General features: G+C 41.8%; 1 protein-coding gene across 5 annotated transcripts in view; it reads left to right on the top strand.

Moving 5' to 3' along the window:
• Window positions 1-20,675, top strand: part of LOC124790108 (rab11 family-interacting protein 4) — a 965,431-nt gene that overhangs the window by 924,579 nt on the left and 20,177 nt on the right. For all 5 annotated transcript variants that reach the window (XM_047257679.1, XM_047257680.1, XM_047257677.1 and 2 more), the window contains one exon: window positions 13,791-13,894. In XM_047257679.1, the coding sequence (XP_047113635.1) occupies window positions 13,791-13,894 (104 nt within the window). The remainder of the gene's footprint in view (window positions 1-13,790; window positions 13,895-20,675) is intronic.

Genomic DNA, 20,675 nt, shown 5'->3' with positions numbered 1-20,675 from the left:
AGTAATTAAGAAACTCGTGCCGACGGATAATTGTAAAAGCAGGTGTGAAGGAATCGAATACATTAACGCCAATCTCGGAGGTTGCTCAAGAGGAAAAGCGACTGCCGCGTGATGTTGAGGAATTAAACAGGCGGAAGGTGTGTGCTACCAGTCGCAGCAGTTCGCGGAATAGTATGCTTCTGCGTTCACTTTCTGCAAGACCACTGCAACAGTGGAAGCAGAAGCGCGAGTCAGCAGTTGTATGCACGGGCTACTGGCAGCAAGTAGTGTCTCGAGGAAAGCAAGCACGAAACAATGCATATGTCTCTGGAAGAACCGAGCAGGCGACACGATAAAGCTCTTCATTTGCTGCTGTGGCCCGCATAGTTGCTGATCAGCTTGGCGTAAAAGGTAACCGATTATTGTACATTTTTCCAGAAGTGTAATTCTTCCATCATTTCGTTTGCGTGTACACTTGGAATACGTTTAAAGTGGGATTGCACGTTTTACTATTTTGTGGATGAGAGAGTGTCGCGGCTTAGACTTTTATTAGTTGGTAGGCAAGATGTTAAATTGATTACCGACTCGCCTGTCTTAATCTGGGCTTTCTGTGGTTCCCGACAGAACTCTCAATTTTCTAAGCTGGAGTAGCTTATTCAAATTTGGCATTGTTAAACATCTCCCTCCTTCCCTCCCCCCCCCCCCCCCCTCCCCCGGGCGGGCGTGCGCGCGCGCGCGCACACACACGCGCACACACACACACACACACACACACACACACACACACACACACACACACACACACACCTATCCTCTGGTTGTTCAGTTGCATATGGCACATGGCACTTAATCGTTCACGTTTTGGAGACTGGTATCTTGACGTAACAGCATAACATCAAGCTTTTAAGAACCCAGAAATTGATTACACTGACACCATTGTTTATTTGCGCAGTGACAACAAAGATGTAAAGCTGCTTAATATAGATACGATGATTTTCGTCGTTCCATATTGTAAGCGGAGATTAGGGGAGTGATTAATATTACCAAGTACGGCCGTCTATACGTTTCATGCTAAGCTATCTAATAGTTTATGTGAATGTAACGATAATGGCCACTAAGTGACAGGTGCTTACTCATTCCTGCCCTCATAACATTCTTCGTTTTGCTTGATGGGGCTCAAGTATTTTGAGTAGTACTGTTAGGTATCTGAATTGTACCACCATGACAAATGCAGTGGTAGCGGTTCGGTTGCGCGGCCTGCCTTTTCCCACGGCCTCAGTCCTCAGTCTTCAGGATTATTTGTAAGGACGCCGTAACGATTGGTTTATGCCAAAGACATTTCTAAAGCAGACTTGGTTTGTTAACATGTCCTTAGAAACCATTCTACACGGCCCAGGGTGGTTTGCATACTACAGTAAGTGGACTAATGAGAACACGCTAGTGTGGAAGCAAGAGGACGATGTTTTGAATATTTGTTAAGAGTTTCTGACTTAAGGACTTAATGCAAAGTTCGTTCATTAATAACTCCAAAACAATAGATTTTCGGACATGTGCGTACCTGTGGAAATATTTCTTATTTTGGTTCAAAAAATGGCTCTGAGCATTATGGGACTTAACATCTTAGATCATCAGTCCCGTAGAACTTAGAACTACTTAAACCTAACTAACCTAAGGACATTACACACATCCATGCCAGAGGCAGGATTCGAACCTGCGACCGTAGCAGTCCCGCGGTTCCGGACTGAAGCGCCTAGAACCGTACGGCCACCGTGGCCGGCTCTTATTTTGGTATGTGGATTCTGCCACATAGTTCGTAATAAATAAAAACTTCTTATACGCACTGCGAATGTTTCCTTGTCATAGTTCTCGCTGTTCCAACATAACTGCCCGATTCCGCTTATATATCTCGAACCGTAGTACATGTCGTGCACCAGGGAGCAACGTACTCCTTTTAACGCGGACTTTTGAATGCGAGGCACGCTTCCGCTGACGTTTCGCGTGCCGCTTTAAGGCTGCGTTTTCCTAGGTGCGAAAATATATTGCAGCGCCGTGCGGAATACGCTTGTGTCTTTCGCTGTCCTATGCGGACCGCAGGACGCTGCCTGAAAAATTTTCCTAGGCGCGGGGCGGTGCGCTTCAGAGCCTAAAAAATGAAAGTGGTGTTTTTTATAATTTAACAACTGTACTTGATAGTGATACGAGAACTACTGTGATGCCTTTTTTCAGTTCAATAAAAATTTTGTGCTATTGAAATATGGAAATATTTAAGCTTTTAAGAGAAGTTGGTTTGTCGTGCTATTCAATACTTATCACGCCATATCTCCTAAACTGTGTGTCGAACAGCAACATATGAAGTTGGCTACAGTAGTACAAGTAGGTAATTTGTGCATACTTACTGGCCAGTAGTGAGTAACTAGTGTCTGGTTACCTTGGTTAGTAACAGTGAAGTAACAATTTGTCACGTATAACTGACGCGAAATTTTTAGCAAACATCCGAAATTTGGCAAGCGACCAACTTTTTTCCCTTTACATCTTTTGTGGGGGATCAAAGCGAGAAAAAGTTGCAGAAATGTTTGAATTTATTTTCGCAGCTTGTTGGAGGTCGGTGGGTGCTACAGTTTCTGCTAGACGATAGTAGTATTCTGTGGTCCATTTGCGTGACGCGAGCTGCAGCGCGCTGCAAGGAATATTTTGCTATTACAGGCGCGGTGCAGTACGGCGCGACAATAGTTGCGGAGGCGGCGAAGGCAAGGAAGCAGCGCAGTGATCCCTCTAAAAACCTTTTAATTTGGGCACTTTGAAAGCACATGTAAGTTAGTGAAGAGGAGAAAGGCCGTATATTATTGGGAAGAATATTCGAGAAGCAGAAAGCAGTCGCACAAATGTACTTACTTCGTGAAGAAGAACGATACTATAACATTTTTAATAACAAAATAGCTAATCGACGATGCGGAGGAATGCCAGATGTGTCAGAAATTAACTGCCCAAGGAGAACATGATACCCTTGGCAGGAGGCAACGGTTACGCCAAAGGTCACTGATTACTTCAACGGGCCCAGTTTTAATCGGCGTTCACAGTACTAATCACAATATCATGCAGGTCATTATAACTGTGGCTAAAAACTGAGCACAAATAGCTTTACAGTTTTTTCTTTTTTTGGGCCAGTACCATAATATGTGTCATAGTGACATGATTATTAGAGTGGATGCACCAAATAGCTGCTTATAATAAGTAATCTTCACTTACGACGCACTGTTTCGGCTTTATCGCCATTTTCAAGTGCCTGCAATTACAATTTTGGTGAGAACAGTTGTGGATGCCAATGTCTATTAAAGTAGCTGTATTCTACTCACGCCTAGATTGATGTGACGTCCATATTACGTCGTTAGTTGACTCTTTTATAACTGCCACTGCTTCAATAAGATGGTAAATGATGTCAGGATGTTGAAAATAAAATGGCAATTACGATGTGATAACAGTTTTGACAGTTCGCTCTTACGGCGCTATATGTTCACAAAGATTGTGCAGATGAACAGCATATAATTATATTAACTAAAATTTGGTACGATTGCCTTTGGTTGTTGCATATGTTACTTCCGATATATCCATTTTTGTGTTCTAAAAGTTCAATAAAGTTTTTGAGATATAACTTGTCTAAATTCTGTATGTTCGTTTAATATTTCTCGTGGGTATTTTCTCGTGTACATACAGATTTATCATTCTTAAAGAATGTTAATTCCAAAACCTTTGGGTATTCTGTGCAGGATCTGTAGTGCATTTTTGATCGTATCAGCAGTGTAATTTTGATTTTTCAACGGTACAAAGAAGCTCGATTGAGTACATTCACTCTGTCTAATGTGTTCTTTATAAATCGCGTTAAAATTTCTTCCTGTTTGGCCAAACGCTATTACACCTGCCACATGTGATTTTATATATGCCTGGGTTATCGTATTTCGATCTTCAAGTGGTGGCGGAACGTAATTTTATCGAAAGGTTGTTACTGGTTCGAAAGGCTAGTTGAACATGTATGGATTCAAAAAGTGCATTATTGCTGTTGGAGATTTTACGATGGTAGACTGCTGGTACGTATCTTATTTTCTGTCCCGGAATATCTCGCCATGTATTGTGTCCGCCTCGGTGTTTTACATTTGTATTATAATTTTGGGATTATGTTGGGGTCAAAATCATTCGTATAGGCTATATAACGAAGTGTGCTAAATTTTTTTGAACTCCTAGCTTTTCTGATGGTAGGTTATTTAATCTGTTGATCGTTCAATGGAAAAATGATAGTTGCAACAATCAAAGGTAATCGTAAGAAATTTTAGTTAATAAAATAATATCGCTATTCATCTACACAATCTTCGTGAGCATACAGCTTCAAACTGCTGCCACGTCGTAATTAACATTTTACGTTCAACATCTTGACATCGTGTACCATCTTATTGAAGCAGTGACACTTATAAAAGTCAACTAACGACGTAATATGGACGTCATATCAATCCAGACGTGAGTACAATATAGCTACTTTAATATAAATCATAATGGCGTCCATACCTGTTCTCACCAAAATTGTAATTGCAGATATTTGAAAATGGCGATAAGGCCGAAACAGCCTGTCGTAAATAAAGATCACTTATTATAAGCAGCTATTTCGTGCACCCACTCTAACAAGCTTTACAAATGTATTACATTGGACATATAAAGACATTTCTTCTAGCAAGTTTCATTTTTCTTCCGATTGTGCCGGCCGCGGTGGCAGGCGCTTCAGTCCGGAACCGCGACTGCTACGGTCGCAGGTTCGAATCCTGCCTCTGGGATAGATGTGTGTGATGTCCTTAGGTTAGTTAGGTTTAAGTAATTCTAAGTTCTAGGGGACTGATGACCTCAGATGTTAAGTCCCATAGTGCTCAGAGCCATGTGAACCATTTTCTTCTGATTTCTGCTCAACTTCTTGTGTATTTTGTTTTTCATCTCGGCGTCAGCCATATCCCATAAAATATACTGTTCGATAAAAGCTGCTCATCCTGTGAGGCAGAGAACCAGTCAGCCGACATTTCTGGTGAATGTTTCAATAATCATTCCGGAAGGATTACCTACTGTTTTACTGCCCATATACGAGAAACAAATATTGCAACTGTCGGCAAGTAGTCGCTGCTGCTCAGTTGGAGCACCGCTCCATCAACCTAGCAAATCGCTGCGACGTGCGGAACAGACTGCCCCCCTCCGTAGCAGGCAAGCGTTACTGGCAAATAGACCTCGGCGGCCCTGCTTAGCCCGCACCCCCGGGAATTGGTCTGGTATGTTTGGATTATGCTAGTGGATGGCGCGGCATCGTATGCGTATCGCACAGCACGTTGCGGGAATTCCCGCATCTAGGAAAACGTAGCTGAAGCTTGCGCCTGCAGATGACCGCAGCGTGCTGGAGAGGTGAACCCCGACTGGCGACGAGCTGAAGGTCGGGAACTATCCCACGTCTTCCGTCCGCTTCTCCCACGAGCGGTAGGAGCTCGGCGCTATCTTTCCAGGCAGTCGTAACCTCCGCGGGGACAATGTCATGGCCGAGCTTATGCTAGGCAACGTCGCAGATGAGGATGACATTCCGTTGTCAGAGGCGACTAGCATGAAGGACCGGTTTCATTGTCATTCTAATTTCGTTCTGATGATCACTGTCGGTTAGGACTGCAGCTGATGCCTTGTGCGTGTTTTTTATTCTGCTGGTGGAATTTGAAACCCTTGTTTCACCCAAATATTCTCTGCCATTAACAATGTTACTTGAAGAATGTCACATGGATTTCCAGCGGCCCAAGTCATAACCATACCAGAGTGCCTGGAAATTAGATGTATTAACAAATCATCACCGATACTAAAAACTACAGCTTGTTGACTTAGCCATGCTTCTCCGCCATTCGTCATTTTTACCATTCCGTTGTAGTTGCTGCAGTTCTACTATACGATTACATGTGGCCCAGAGGCATGATGCGAGTCGTTCAGTTAGACGTTACTCCGGAGACTTGGGTGTCCCTAACCTATAGTTTAACGTGGAATCTGAACCATGTTGTTTCTGTTGAATCGTCACGTCGATGAAAGGTGAAGGCTAAATTAATGACAGGCTGAAAATTTCCATAGTCTAGACGAGGTTCGATCCCGCGATGTCTATTTAGTCACGCAGTTCACCGCAGGTCCCATTAATTCATTCCACTGATAACATTTTGTAATACATCTGACAGCAAAGTAAAATAACTTGAAAATAAACTGAAAAAGTTTCTCCTTGCCAACTCCTGTTTCGTAGAATAATTTGTACACTGACGGAAAAAAAATTGGACACTAACAATATAGAACAATGAAATTTCGGAAATACATTGTACAGGTATCAGTGATAAACGTTGCCAGATCACAGATTAATGTAAGCGCAAAAAAAGTCATTTCAAATGTGAAATGCTGGTACATTAATAACCGATGTAACCGGGACTGATGACCCTGTAGTTCGGTCCCTTTATCCCTCAAACCAACCAACCGATGTAACATCCAAGATGTTGACTGCCAGCATGCAATGTGTCATACAGGTCCTGGATGTCAGTTTGTGGGATGGAGTCCCATGCCTGTTGCACTTGGTCAGTCAATACAGGGATGATTAATGCTGGTTGTGTACGATGCTGGAGTTGTCCTATGATGTCCCATACGGGCTCGATTGGAGACAGATCTGGTGGTCTAGTGGGCCAAGGCAACATGAGGACAACCAGTAGAGAATGTCTGGTTACAACAGTGGTATGTAGACGAGCGTTACCCTGCTGGAAAAGTCCCCTGGGCATCTCCAGACGTACAAATTTGCAGTCAGGTTGCTTGGGATAACTGAGAGTGCTCCTACTGTCATACGAAATAGCACCCCAGCTCATAACTCCACGTGAAGGTCCAGTGTGTCTAGGAGGCAAACGGGTCGGCTAACCAACACAGGGCCATCACTGGCACCAGGGCAGAACCGACTTTTATCAGGAAACATCTCAACTCTGCCCCCAATGAGTTCTTGTCTGACACCACTGATGGCGCAAATGGCGGTGGTTTGGGGGTCAGTGGAAGGCACGCCACAGGGCGCCTGAAGTATCCGATTTGAACAGTTCGTGGTGTCACTGTGGTTCCAACTGCTGCTCCATTGCTGCCGTAGATGCAGTACTATGTGCCAGAGCCGCCACACACGATGGTTCTCTCTCTCTCTCTCTCTCTCTCTCTCTCTCTCTCTCTCTCTCTCTCTCTCTCGCTAGTGCCACGTTGCCGTCCGGAGCCCCGTCGTCTTGCGACCGTGCCTTCCCGTCACCAGCAATATACGTGACAGCAGCCATGTATATTGGCTGCATTCCTGCCAAGCCGTTCTGCATTATCGCAGAAGGACCATCCAGCTTCTGGTAGCCCTAGTACACTGCCTCGTTCCAACTCAGTGAGGTGTGAAAATGGCGTCTTCGGCGTCCTAAAGGCATTCTTCACAATCATCAATTCACTTCGTGCAGTCTCAAAGCTATGCTCACTACTTTTACAGCGCGTATTTGAAGCAAACCTGATATGCATCCTCACAGCGGCACCACTAGCACCACCCTTTTGCAACTGGAGCGAAGTTCGAACAGACTTCATTTTTCAGATGTAGAAACACGCCTTCAAAGTTTCGTTTATCGCGCGCAACTCCATCTATTGTAATGTGTGCAAGGTGGTGGTTAGCAAGTATTAACTCACATCTGTATGCTCTTCTTTAATAATAATAATAATCATCATCCAGAATGAGATTTTCACTCTGCAGCAGTGTGTGCGCTGATATGAAACTTCCTGGCAGATTAAAACAGTGTGCCGGACCGAGACTCGAACTTGGGACCTTTGCCTTTTGCGGGCAAGTGCTCTACCATTTGAGCTACCCAAGCACGACTCACGCTCCGTCACAGCTTCACTTCTGCCAGCACCTCGTCTCCTACCTTCCAAACTTTACAGAAGCTCTCCTGCGAGCACTTTCCCGCGAAAGGCAAAGATCCCGAGTTAGAGTCTCGGTCCGGCACACAGTTTTAATCTGCCAGGAAGTTTAATAATAATAATAATAATAATAATAATAATAATAGATCCTAAATTAATACAGTTCCTAAACATAGTAATGAAAAATTGGAAAACCACACCTAAAATCCAAACAATTCAGATAATATCACGTCACAGCCAATACAGATAAAGCGTGGAATATACCAAGGAGACTCATTAAGTCCTTTCTGGTTCTGTCTTGCTCTGAACACACTATCCAACATGCTAAATAATACAAATTATGGCTGTAGTATTACTGGAACATACCCACACAAAATCACACATTTGCTATACATGGATGATCTAAAACTACTGGCAGCAACAAGTCAACAACTCAACCAACTACTAAAGATAACAGAAGTATTCAGCAATGATATAAATATGGCTTTTGGAACAGACAAATGTAAGAAAAATAGCATTGTCAAGGGAAAACACACTAAACTTGAAGATTACATGTTGGATAACCACAGCGACTGCAAAAAAAAACAATGCCTATAAATATCTAAGATACAAGCAAAAAATAGGAACAGATATACAAATACTAAAGAAGAACTAAAAGAAAACTATAGACAAAGACTAACAAAAATACTGAAAACAGGATTGACAGCATGAAACAAGACAAAAGCTATAAATACTTAAGCTATACCAATATTGACCTACTCATTTGGAGCAGTGAAATGGAGTAACACAGACCTAGAAGCATTCAATACACTTACACGATCACAATGCCACAAATATAGAATACATCACACACATTCAGCAACAGAAAGATTCACATTAAGCAGAAAGGAAGGAGGAAGGGGATTTATCAACATAAAAAACCTCCATTATGGACAGGTAGACAATTTAAGAAAATTCTTCATAGAACGAGCAGAAACTAGCAAAATACACAAAGCAATCACTCATATAAATACATCGGCAACACCATTGCAATTACATAACCACTTCTACAATCCTTTATATCACATAACATCAACAGATACGAAGAAAGTAAATTGGAAAAAGAAAACACTACATGGTAAGCACCCGTATCTAACACACCCACACATCGATCAAGACGCAAGAAAAGGCTATATATACAGTGAGACGGAAGGATTCATGATTGCAATACAGGATCAAACAATAAACACCAGATATTACAGCAAGCATATTATTAAAGATCCCAATACCACAATAGATACATGCAGACTTTGCAAACAACAAATAGAAACAGTAGACCACATCACAAGCGGATGTATAATACTAGCAAATACAGAATACCCTAGAAGACATGACAATATAGCAAAAATAATACATCAGCAGCTTGCCATACAACATAAACTAATAAAACAACACGTTCCCACATACAAGTATGCACCACAAAATGTACTGGAGAGTGATGAATACAAATTATACTGGAACAGAACCATTATAACAGATAAAACAACACCACATGACAAACCTGACATCATACTCACCAATAAAAAGAAGAAATTAACACAACTAATCGAAATATCCATACCCAATACAACAAATATACAGAAGAAAACAGGAGAAAAAATTGAAAAATACCTCCAACTGGCTGAGGAAGTCAAGGACATGTGGCATCAGGATAAAGTTGACATACCAATTATACTATCAACTACAGGAGTCATACCACACAATATCCACCAGTACATCAACTCAATACAGCTACATCCAAACGTATATATACAACTACAGAAATCTGTAATTATTGATACGTGTTCAATTACCCGAAGTTCCTAAATGCAATGTAACATATACCGTACAGTTAAAAGGAAGTCACGCTTGATCAAGGTCCGCGTCACTTTCCATTTTTGACCAGACATAACGTCTGAGAAAAGAAAGAATAATAATTTGTGACGTGCAAATAAAATTACCCGTTGAAGAGCAATGAGTTCTCGTGCAACATGGACCTAACTACGGATGATTTATTTTCCGGGATTTTCTTCTTCTAAGACAGTTTTTATGAAGTTACTTTTCTTTCTTCTCTATATCATTAATTAATGTCGTTCTCTCTTTACTTTCTTCCAATAAGTGTTCCTAAGATTTTTGTCTCCGCCCATGGTGTTTTTGTGGCTCTTCTCGATATTGACATCTCTGTTGCTTACAATTTTTCCATTTCTTGCTTCCCCATAGTCACCTTTTACAACCATACCTTAAAATCTTCGAACAAGTGTCTTACTGAATTTATTTCTTGTTTATATTTTAAGGTGGTTGGTTGTTAAAGTACTCTTATTTTTGAAGGCTTGTTTAGCCGCTGCAGTACTTCAGTATCCTGTTGCCATTGCCATCTATCGATGTACTTCCCAAGTAACGAAATTCATTTGATTTTATTTCCTGTTTTAATGACTGCCCTTACTTGTCTGCTAGATTTATCTATCACCATTCCGTTCATCTTAAAAAGATTAAAAGTTTCAGAATTAAATCATTGGTTTTTATGTTTTTTGCATTTTAAGTACCGTTGAGATAGACCCCAGTGTTTGTTTCAGCTTTATTTTGCGTCACTGGAAGCACACATGGGAGTATTTCGACGAATAGCTGCTGATAAAGCCAAAAATGTTATCTTTCTCTGTGACAGCACTTTGGGAGAAGTGTTTGTGTTTCCATCAGAACTCCCATTATGCATCAGAGTAGTAATCATTTTGTATATACAGCACGTTATGCAAACCACTTTAACTCATCAGTTAGTGCGATTTTTTGTAAAATTTCTTGATATTCCTGTATTTCATGCTTTCCAGAATATGTCTCTTTAGAGGAAAGGGGATTTGAAATTTTTGACAAAAGAGTTCCGTAACTGTTACACAGTCGCATTTAACGGATTCGCAGTTTAATGATTAACGACTTAAGTCTAATTAGCAAAGAAAAGTATCACACCGCATCAATATTTTTTCTCGTCTTTCTGCACAAATGATGTATATTGTAAAGTCTTGAACGGAGCAACGAATTAAAGAACAAATGGTATGCAGTATTTTTCCTACGTTAAATAGGAGTTTTTTCCGAAGAAGAATTTCCCTTTTTTCTGCAGGGATATGTTCAAGCAGACACATTAATATTGAGCACTATGAGCATTTTTAAAATGAAAAGGAGGCAAATATAGCTTGACTGACTAGGCAATTAGTTGACAGATGCCCTGTGTATTCTACAAAATATTATAGTGAAGCTGGCGCACAACATGCAGTAGTGCTAAGGATATTCTAGCCTCAAAAGGCGCTAAAGCACTACTTTGAGTTTGTCATTAATCCATGGCTACAGATCTGCACGGATACGGGTACGCACAATTATACTGACCTAGCATCAAAAGCGATCGATGATGATGATTAATTGATAATCACTGTTACCGATTCGAGACGGAATCCCGCAATATTGACTTGAACTAGCAGTGTCCTGAAGACGGTAGCTGTGTTGTTCACGTTTGCAGCGGCTAAAGATGGCGACCTTCCTAATTTTCCTGGTGCGATCGATCGATTGTGATGCAAAGTCAGTATTACCGTGTGTATCCGTATCCGTGCGGATATTAACATGTCACGTATTTTGTAAATATGGTAAACAGCAGTTTTCGTTACAAAATTTGTGTTTTGTATTATCCGTTTTTGAATGTGAAATATCACAGCAGAGTCATTCCGGTTTAATTTACGTTAGCGGAGGTCGCTCAAGTAATTACCAACAGCTGCCAGTAAGCGATATGGCGGCACATTCCATCGATTCGAATCTTCGCGTCTTGGTCTCACTCACCTGTGACAGATAAGAAATAAAATTAGTTCTGTATAAAAAAAGGTCAGTGCTGCTAACAAAGTTTTTCTTAAAAGTATTTGCAAGAATAATTTCTTCGTAATGTGGGGCCACAGTCATAATATATTTCTTTAAACTCAGTACCGCCATTAGACTTTCTTATTTGCAATGTTACATTTACACTATCATGATTTCGGCTTTAAATGGCCATTGTCAAGTGTTTTAATGTTATACAGTGCCTAAGACGGCATACTGTCGTATTTAAAATACACTATTAGACACATTGTCTGAGGGTCAATATTTCTGTAAAAGCCTAGTGCTTTGTTTTATCACTGAATATGTGTCTAATAGTGTATTTTAAATACGACAGTATACCAACTTAGGCACTGTATTACATTAAAACACTTGATAATGGCAATTTAAAGCCGAAATCGTGATCGTGTAAATGTAACACTGCAAATAAAACACAGTCTAATGGCGGCACTGACTTTAAAGAAGTTTTTGCAAGAACACTAAGTAATATAGCACGTAGTGTTGTTGTTGTTGTTGTTGTTGTTGTTGTGCATTAACATACGTTTGGTAAACGAACTATATATAGTCAACATTTAATACCGGTAGAGTGCAAGATGTGACTACAACGTGTACGTTACTTTATTTCCCATTGTGGAGGAAATACGGCCGGCCGTTGTGACTGAGCGGTTCTAGGCGCTTCAGTCCGGAACCGCGCTGCTGCTACGGTCGCACGTTCGAATCCTGCCTCGGGCATGGATGTGTGTGATGTCCTTAGGTTAATTAGGTTTAAGAAGTTCTAAGTCTAGGGAACTGATGACCTCAGATGTTAAGTCCCATAGTGCTTAGAGCCATTTGAACCATTTTTGGAGGAAATACACTGCAGAGTATTTCACAGTATCCGTGTACAGTAATTATCGAAGACGGTTGTTTTACAATTTGGTTATGCTTGTACGTTCTTAGTCTGTGGAATGTGAATTACCAACGCTGACAACAACAGACGAAAAACCAGTCCAGATGCAGACCTATCGTAGGAACTCCAGCTTGCCGAACGGTATAAAGTGGTTTAAATTATTTTGATATTCGCGGATATGGATAGCATTTTTCTTATCCGTGCAGATCTCCAGTCAGTTTGTTACAACGGAATTTACTCCCACGCACTGGTACTCCATTGAACCAGCCAGGCGATGTGGTGCACAACTGATTACTTTTTCAGAGGACCGTGGTTCGTCCTAATCTGTATTTAGGAGCTGCATAGCTTACAGAAAAGTCTTGTTAATCAGCGATCGATCAGTTAGTTGGTAATCATGTCTGGGGGTACCCATTACCAGAACCGAGCGAGGTGGCGCAGTAGTTAGCACACTAATCTCGCATTCGGGAGGATGACGGTTCAATCCCGCGTCCGGGAATCCTGATTTAGGTTTTCCGTGATTTCCCTACATCGGTTCCTTCCCTAATCCGATGAGACCGATGACCTCGCTGTTTGGTCTCCTCCCCAAAACAACCCAACCCACTACCAGATCCTTGCACTGCACGCGGGTGCCACCGAAGCATCGGTACAGTGGATGTGGATCCCCAAGCTCAAATTGGACGGTCATGCTCACTGCCAAGCTCATGGTGGCCCGAGATTTTTAGTCAGTTCTCACGGTGCTCTTGTTGACGAAATTTCTTTCCACGGAGGATGATTGTCACGTGTATTGCACACCTTCGTTGTCAATGATTCCCGTTACACGTATGGGGTTGTGCTGCCCAGGACAATTTTCGGTGTAAACGCGTGTAGTCTCCTTGGGGCTTCGTTATGGCCCAGGACACCCCTCATAAAATGGCGACTCGCATAATTTGTGTTTCCTTACAGCTCAAACAGCTGCTCCAAAATGCATAACTGGCATATAGCTCCAAGCACATGGATGTGCTCGTTATGGCTGTGATCTCCAACAGGCTCTCCTGTGTCAGGGAGGAAGTAACTTTCGAACGTACGGAGTGGTGTGTGAAATTAACGGCCTTTGTTTGTGTTGTGTGTGCAGGTCCAGATGCTGCAGCAGCAGGTAAACGTGCTGGCGGACAACCAGACCAACACGGATGACCGCTACACGCGCGCCAAACAGGACAGCGCCGCCCTCCAGGCCAGGTGAGTCTCCAGCAGCTGCTAATTGCAACACGGTGGTCACGCACAAGGGATATGTTTGTAGGCATGATAAGGTAACTGAAGAGACGGACACGGCAAGTGTCATATGCCGATTTACCAGAAACTTCGCTCAGTGGAAGAGGAGACAAAATAAGCAAACACGTGTTTCGGCTTATCCGTAGATACTCGAAGGTTACAGAGAAAACGACTGTCAAACTATCGGCGTACTTAGCACGCGAGAACGTCAGCTCAACTGTTAGCGTAGTGGCTAGCATCACGATCTCTCACTTTTGCGTCCCGTGTTCCAAACCAGATTATTATTTTAATTTATTTTATCTTATTTATCTACCTTTTTCCGTAGAAGTATACTATATCTACATTTATACTCCGCAAGCCACCCAACGGTGTGTGGCGCAGGGCACTTTATGTGCCACTGTCATTACCTTTCTTTCCTGTTCCAGTCGCGTATGGTTCGCGGCAAGAACGACTGCCGGAAAGCCTCCGTGCGCGCTCGAATCTCTCTAATTTTACATTCGTGATCTCCTCGGGAGGTATAAGTAGGGGGAAGCAATATATTCGATACCTATTCCAGAAACGCACTCTCTCGAAACCTGGACAGCAAGCTACACCCCGATGCAGAGCGTCTCTCTTGCAGAGCCTGCCACTTGAGTTTGCGAAACATCTCCGTAACGCTCTCACGGTTACCAAATAACCCTGTGACGAAACACGCCGCTCTTCTTTGGACCTTCTCTATCTCTTCCGTCAACCCGATCTGGTACGGATCCCACACTGATGAGCAATACTCAAGTATAGGTCGAACGAGTGTTTTGTAAGCCACCTCCTTTGTTGATGACTACATTTTCTAAGGAGTCTCCCAATGAATCTCAACTTGGCACCCGCCTTACCAACAATTAATTTTATATGATCATTCTACTTCAAATCGTTCCGTACGCATACTCGCAGATATTTTACAGAAATAACTGCTACCAGTGTTTGTTCCGCTATCATATAGTCATACAATAAAGGATGTTTATCAGGTTAGGGGCCGGCCTCGGTGGCCGTGCGGTTCTAGGCGCTGCAGTCCGGAACCGCGGGACTGCTACGGTCGCAGGTTCGAATCCTGCCTCGGGCATGGATGTGTGTGATGTCCTTAGGTTAGTTAGGTTTAAGTAGTTCTAAGTTCTAGGGGACTGATGACCTAAGATGTTAAGTCCCATAGTGCTCAGAGCCATTGGAACGATCAGGTTAGGGAATACGAGGGCGTTACATTAATTGTAAAATTACAATTGGGATTCACAGGTGTCGAACATTTATTGCATACGCTGACGAAAAAGAATTGCAACACCACAAAATAAACAATGTAGGGTAATGAAATTTCGGGAATACATTTGTCTAGTTAACATATTTAAGTGATTAACATTGTAAGGTTGCAGTTCAGTGTCTGCGCAAGATAAGCCATTGCAAATGTGAAATGCTGGTACATTAATAACCGGTGTAACTGCCAGAATGTTGAATGCAAGTGTGCAAATATGCATACATTGTGGTGCACAGGTGCTAGATGTCAGTTTGTGGGATGGAGTTCTATGCCCGTTGCACTTGGTCGGGCAATACAGGGGCGGTTAATCCTGGTTGTGGATGACGCTGGAACTACCGTCCGATGATGGCCCATGTGTGTTCGTTTGAAAACAGATCTGGTGATCGAGCAGATAGAGGCAACTTGTGACTCTGTAGAGCAACTTAGGTTAGAACAGCGGTATGTGGGCGAGCGTTATAGTGTTGGAAAACACCCCATGTAATGCTGTTCATGAATGGCAGCACAACATGTCGAATCACCAGTTTGACGTATAAAATTTGGAGTCGGGTGCGTGGGATAACCACGGGAGTGCTCCTGCTGTCGTACAAAATCACACTCCAGACCTTAACTCCAGATGTAGGCCCAGTGTGTCTAGGAAGTGCACTAATAGGTTGGTTGCAAGTCCTCAGTTGGTCTCCTCCTAACCAACACACGGCCACAACAAGGTAGAACCAGCTTTCATCAGAAAACACAACAGACCTCCACTCAGTCCTCCAATGACGTAGACAATGGCAGTGGTTTGGGGTCGGTGGAACGCACGCTACCGGGCAACTGGCGCGGAGCTGTCCTTGAAGTAACCGATTTGTAATAGTTCGTTGTGTCCATGTGGTAGCTAAGTGCTGCTCCAATTGCTGCTGCAGACGCAGTACAATGCGCCAGAGCCATACGCCGAACACGATGGTCTTCTCCTCGGTAGTGCCGTATGGCCGTTCAGAGCCCGGTCTTCTTCAGACCGTACGCTCGTGGCCACAACTGTCAGCAGTTATGTACAGTGACTACATTTCTGCCAACCAAATTTGTAACACAGAGCCTAACGTCGCCGCTTCGCACTTTTGCGCCCCATGTTCGAACCCTGATTATTATGTTCTTAGTTTTTGTTTTCATTTGTCTACTGATGCCGTAGAAGAATGCTAGCTGAATGTTTTGCAATGTCTACTGAAACGTTGTTCACATTCGCCTACTAATTTTATGTCTGGTGAGTGAATTTAAAAATACAATAAATAAACGGAAATTGTCTTCTGTGAAATGGTTGTGATGCCATGATCAACTGCAAGCGCCTGTTTTCGGAAAAGTGATCCGTTATGCATAGTTTGCTGCGAAATTACTACCAACGCGTGGAATTTTCGGCAATGTTCACGACGTTTCTTTCCCCGACTGAGATTCATACGAAGAAATATAGCTGTGGCAAACTTGCTTTCGCGCAATCTTCGTCGTTTTCGGAAATTATCTGTTTCGAATCTTTCCACGAAATCTACGTGTAAGCCGAGACAAATATTCGGTTGTTTCATTACCTCCCTTCAGCTGAACCAAGTTTCTCGGAAGTCAGGTTACGGCACCTGCCATTACTTATAAAATAAATTTTTGGAAAAGAACAGTCAAACGTTTTGAGAAATGATTCGTGTAAAAGTACGAAATAAAATACATTAGACAAACATTTCGCGCTTCTTTGGATGACGCTCCAATGAGGTGCCGATTGAGAATTTGAAGTTCAATGTTCAGCTTAGAATTTGATGGAGTACAAGAGGCATAGATGATAAAAATATGTGTAAGGCCGCACAACAGTAAACTGCACGGTCTACGCAAGTGGTTCCCAACCATCTGCCCTGAGTGCATTCAGACATTAGCTAGTATCTCCCCCCCCCCCCCCCCCTCTCGTACATTATCACCTACTTTAGCACCTACCTAACCTGTAAAATGAAACACTCTTCTCGGAACACATTTATTTTTATAATGATGGAACATGAATGATATTGTGTGTGTGTGTGTGTGTGTGTGTGTGTGTGAGAGTGAGAGAGAGAGAGAGAGAGAGAGAGAGAGAGAGAGTTAGAACGAACGACGCAGAGATTCTTGGTGCATCGCAAGTGCTACTCACAGCCCCTTCTCAGATAAGAAAGCCAACTATCCTCAACTGTCCTCATTGTTACCAAATCCCCTTCCCCAGCATTACTCCTCTTCATTGCGGCACTTGGTTGACCTGCACACGGCAGCCCCATTTAAAATCAACAAAGTTAAAATGTGTGCACTTTAGGTAGTGTACGTAAATCACTTGATTACTACACTCCTTCTGAACTGGAAGAAATTGGAGGACTTCAGGCCCTTAATGCCTAATGCTGACCACAGCCGCTAATACTAATAGTAGAAGTAGTAATAATACTGGGTACAGCACTATAGTAGCCGTTATGTAGTTACTGTAGTGTTGTGCTGTCAATTTATTTATCTGTGTCGAAGTGAGTAATCAAGCAATTTCTGGACAACTGCAGGTACTATCTACAACTTTGAGTAGACATTTTCTTGACATATTTAGTATTTGTTAGGAATATGTCTCACTTTTATCATCAGCGATGTACGGGGCAAAGCACAGATTAGATTAGATTAGATTAATACTAGTTCCATGGATCATGAATACGATATTTCGTAATGATGTGGAACATCATAGGTTTGTAGTGGGTGCACTATGTGAGGAATTTGTAACCTCATCTCAAACTGCCACTAATTGAAAAAAAGTAATTATTTATAACTTATATAGCCAATATTAGAGTCTTACAAAAATTGTGATAGTAGTAGTGATCTTTTGAAAATAATTTAGTTTCGTGACAAATAGAATTAAATCGTTTAGTTTTTACCTCCCAGAAAATTTCATATTACTCCCCGGATGGAATCACTGGTCTACGCAATGCACCAGATAAATATCCTCTAGTACTCTTAAGAATTCTACGTTAAACACTTCAACTTCATTCGCTCAATCGCGGGTTTGTGATTTAAAGGGTCATTCATAAGCATCAAATGTTTCTTTAATCTATTTTACCTCTTTCATTTAGACGAATCATTTCATAAAACACTTGAACGTTCTCCATTTTTTATATTTTCAAGTTTTATGCAGAAAGAAAAGAAAATTTTTGGCATCTCACTTGGCTTTATAATGCCTGTTGTTCTCGAATTGCCCTATTTAGTACTTGATTCGAAATAAACGCTTTAAAAAGCAAATATCACACCAAAGCAAAGTTTTGCGCGAAAATTGGCTACTTCTTGCAGAGAGAAACTTTGACATTTAATTTACATAGCTAACATCAGCTATTCGTGGAATATTTCAGTTTTCTCTCAAATCCCAAAGTTCGTTGTTGTTATCTTGATTACTTTCAAGCAATTTTTTTTTAAAGCTATACCTCACGCTGCTCAGTTTGATATCCCATTCGTCCATTTCCCGCCATTCGCTTAGATATGAAAATTCGATCAAATATCCATTGTGTAATTTCGTGGGAGGCTTTGTTTTTGCTGCGCTTAAACATTCGACAAAGAATACGAAAAGAAACCCGGAATATTCTGTTATCAGAACGAATATTTGCGACGGTAATAAAAACTACTGGGTGTGAAGGCCTATAGGTGATGTCTATGAACCGTGACTTAAGCAGCTAAGTGACTCCGGATATACTGACCAAAGTGTGTTACGTAGAGAAAGTGAACGACGAGGAGTCGATCGAGGAATTCGAAGCACAGGATGCGTTTATCTGTCGAGAGACTAAGCAGCACAAAGTTCTTTTGACTATACCTGTATTTTGACTCCGGAGGAGAACCGTTGCCAGGAAAAAAAGCGAATGGTAAACAAAAACATAAAAACACGGTTGGTTATTTCTCGAAAGAAATGAAAGCAAAAGTTAAGAAACCCATTGTTTTAAGCGTGATTTTGTAAATTAGTTGGCAGTTTTCGACGAGTAACGCGTAAGTATTGGTGTGGGCTCGCATATTTGAGACGTGTTATATGCTTCGTGAATATGGTAAAATAGCAGTTTTCATGACAAACGTGTATTTTGGATTATCCGTCTTATCACGAGCGGTATTTGAAAACGTGGAACACTTTATAGGTGTTTTTTAATTTTTCCGACACGATGAGCAGCGTAAAAAAAACGTAAGTCGGGTACAAAAAAGAAAACGAACTATTGAACGCAGAAAGGAAGAATTGGCGAATATTTTTCCAAGCATAAAAATGCAAATTTGAAGGACAACATTTAAATGTGGAGGCCATGATGTGTTCTTTTAAGTAATGTAATTTTTAAAACATGTTCATAATTTGAATTTTGTAGAGGAAAAATAAATATACGAAAATTGAAAGGCTGTGTCGTAGGAGGGGAGGGGCATCGTAAGGTTTCTGACCTAGGGCAACGCCACCTGTATATGTAGCCCTCACTACACTGAGACATGCTCAGTGCTGTTACTATGGTGAGAATCGATGGTCTTGGGGGAAAAGAGACTTTTCCTTCTCTGCAGACACAATTCCCCTCACATTCTCCCTGGCTCACTTGCAGGACTTCTTGTGGTACTTTACTTATGGGAAATATGAATGATTGAGGTTGGGTGATGAAGGAAAGCAGCAGTTCACAGTAGGCAACATTGGACCTTGGTAGTGTTCCGTTCTTAAGGGTTGATCTTCCTCTGTTCAGGAACACAAGAAATTTTTTGTACCATGTCGAATCCACATTCAAACCTATTCTCTGGAAGGCACTTAGTGAGGTGGGGAGAAACATTAAAAACAAAGCAGTCCTGATTGCAAAAATATTGTAAGGGTAACCAGTTTGTCTTGATCATCATCAGACCATTATTGCATGCCTTCTTAGCCAGTGTGCAGAGATGCTGAGCAGAGCATGAACATATGTGAAGAGACACATTCAAAAATTCTTTAACCCTGTGGTGCATAGCGTCCATTACAGTGGACAGCTGTTAATGGGTGCTTCTTTGGCATTTTCAGTCAGTCCCGAGGCTGCAAGTGCACACAGTTCACTTCAGTTACACTCCCTACTGGTGTTGTGTCCTGCATGCATTTACAGCCTCATGACTGAAAACGCCAGAAAATTGACCATTATAAGTAGTTCACTGCAGTGAAATTCGTGCACCACAGGGTTAAGTATTTGACGAATGTGTCACATGACATATATTTGTACTCTGCTCAGTGTCCCTGCACACCACTTAAGGAGATGTATAATGGTCTGATGATCGTCAAGATTGAAAGTGCTTACCATCAAAATAAAATATTTAAAAAAATCAATCAAGCCTAATTATTTCTTTTAAATTTCTTAGATAATACCAACAATGGATATGGCATCTTGCCGTAAACTTTCATGTAATCCATTGAGTCTCTTGAAGGGCATTTGAGGCTATATCCATCTCCAGGATTGTTTGGATACATAATAGTTTCTAGTGGTTTTTTTTTCTGGCATG

Source organism: Schistocerca piceifrons, chromosome 3 (assembly GCF_021461385.2).
Source record: "Schistocerca piceifrons isolate TAMUIC-IGC-003096 chromosome 3, iqSchPice1.1, whole genome shotgun sequence".
Taxonomy (NCBI): Eukaryota; Metazoa; Arthropoda; class Insecta; order Orthoptera; family Acrididae; genus Schistocerca; species Schistocerca piceifrons.
The sequence above is the reverse complement of the archived record's forward strand: the minus strand, read 5'-3'. Positions and strand labels throughout refer to the sequence as shown.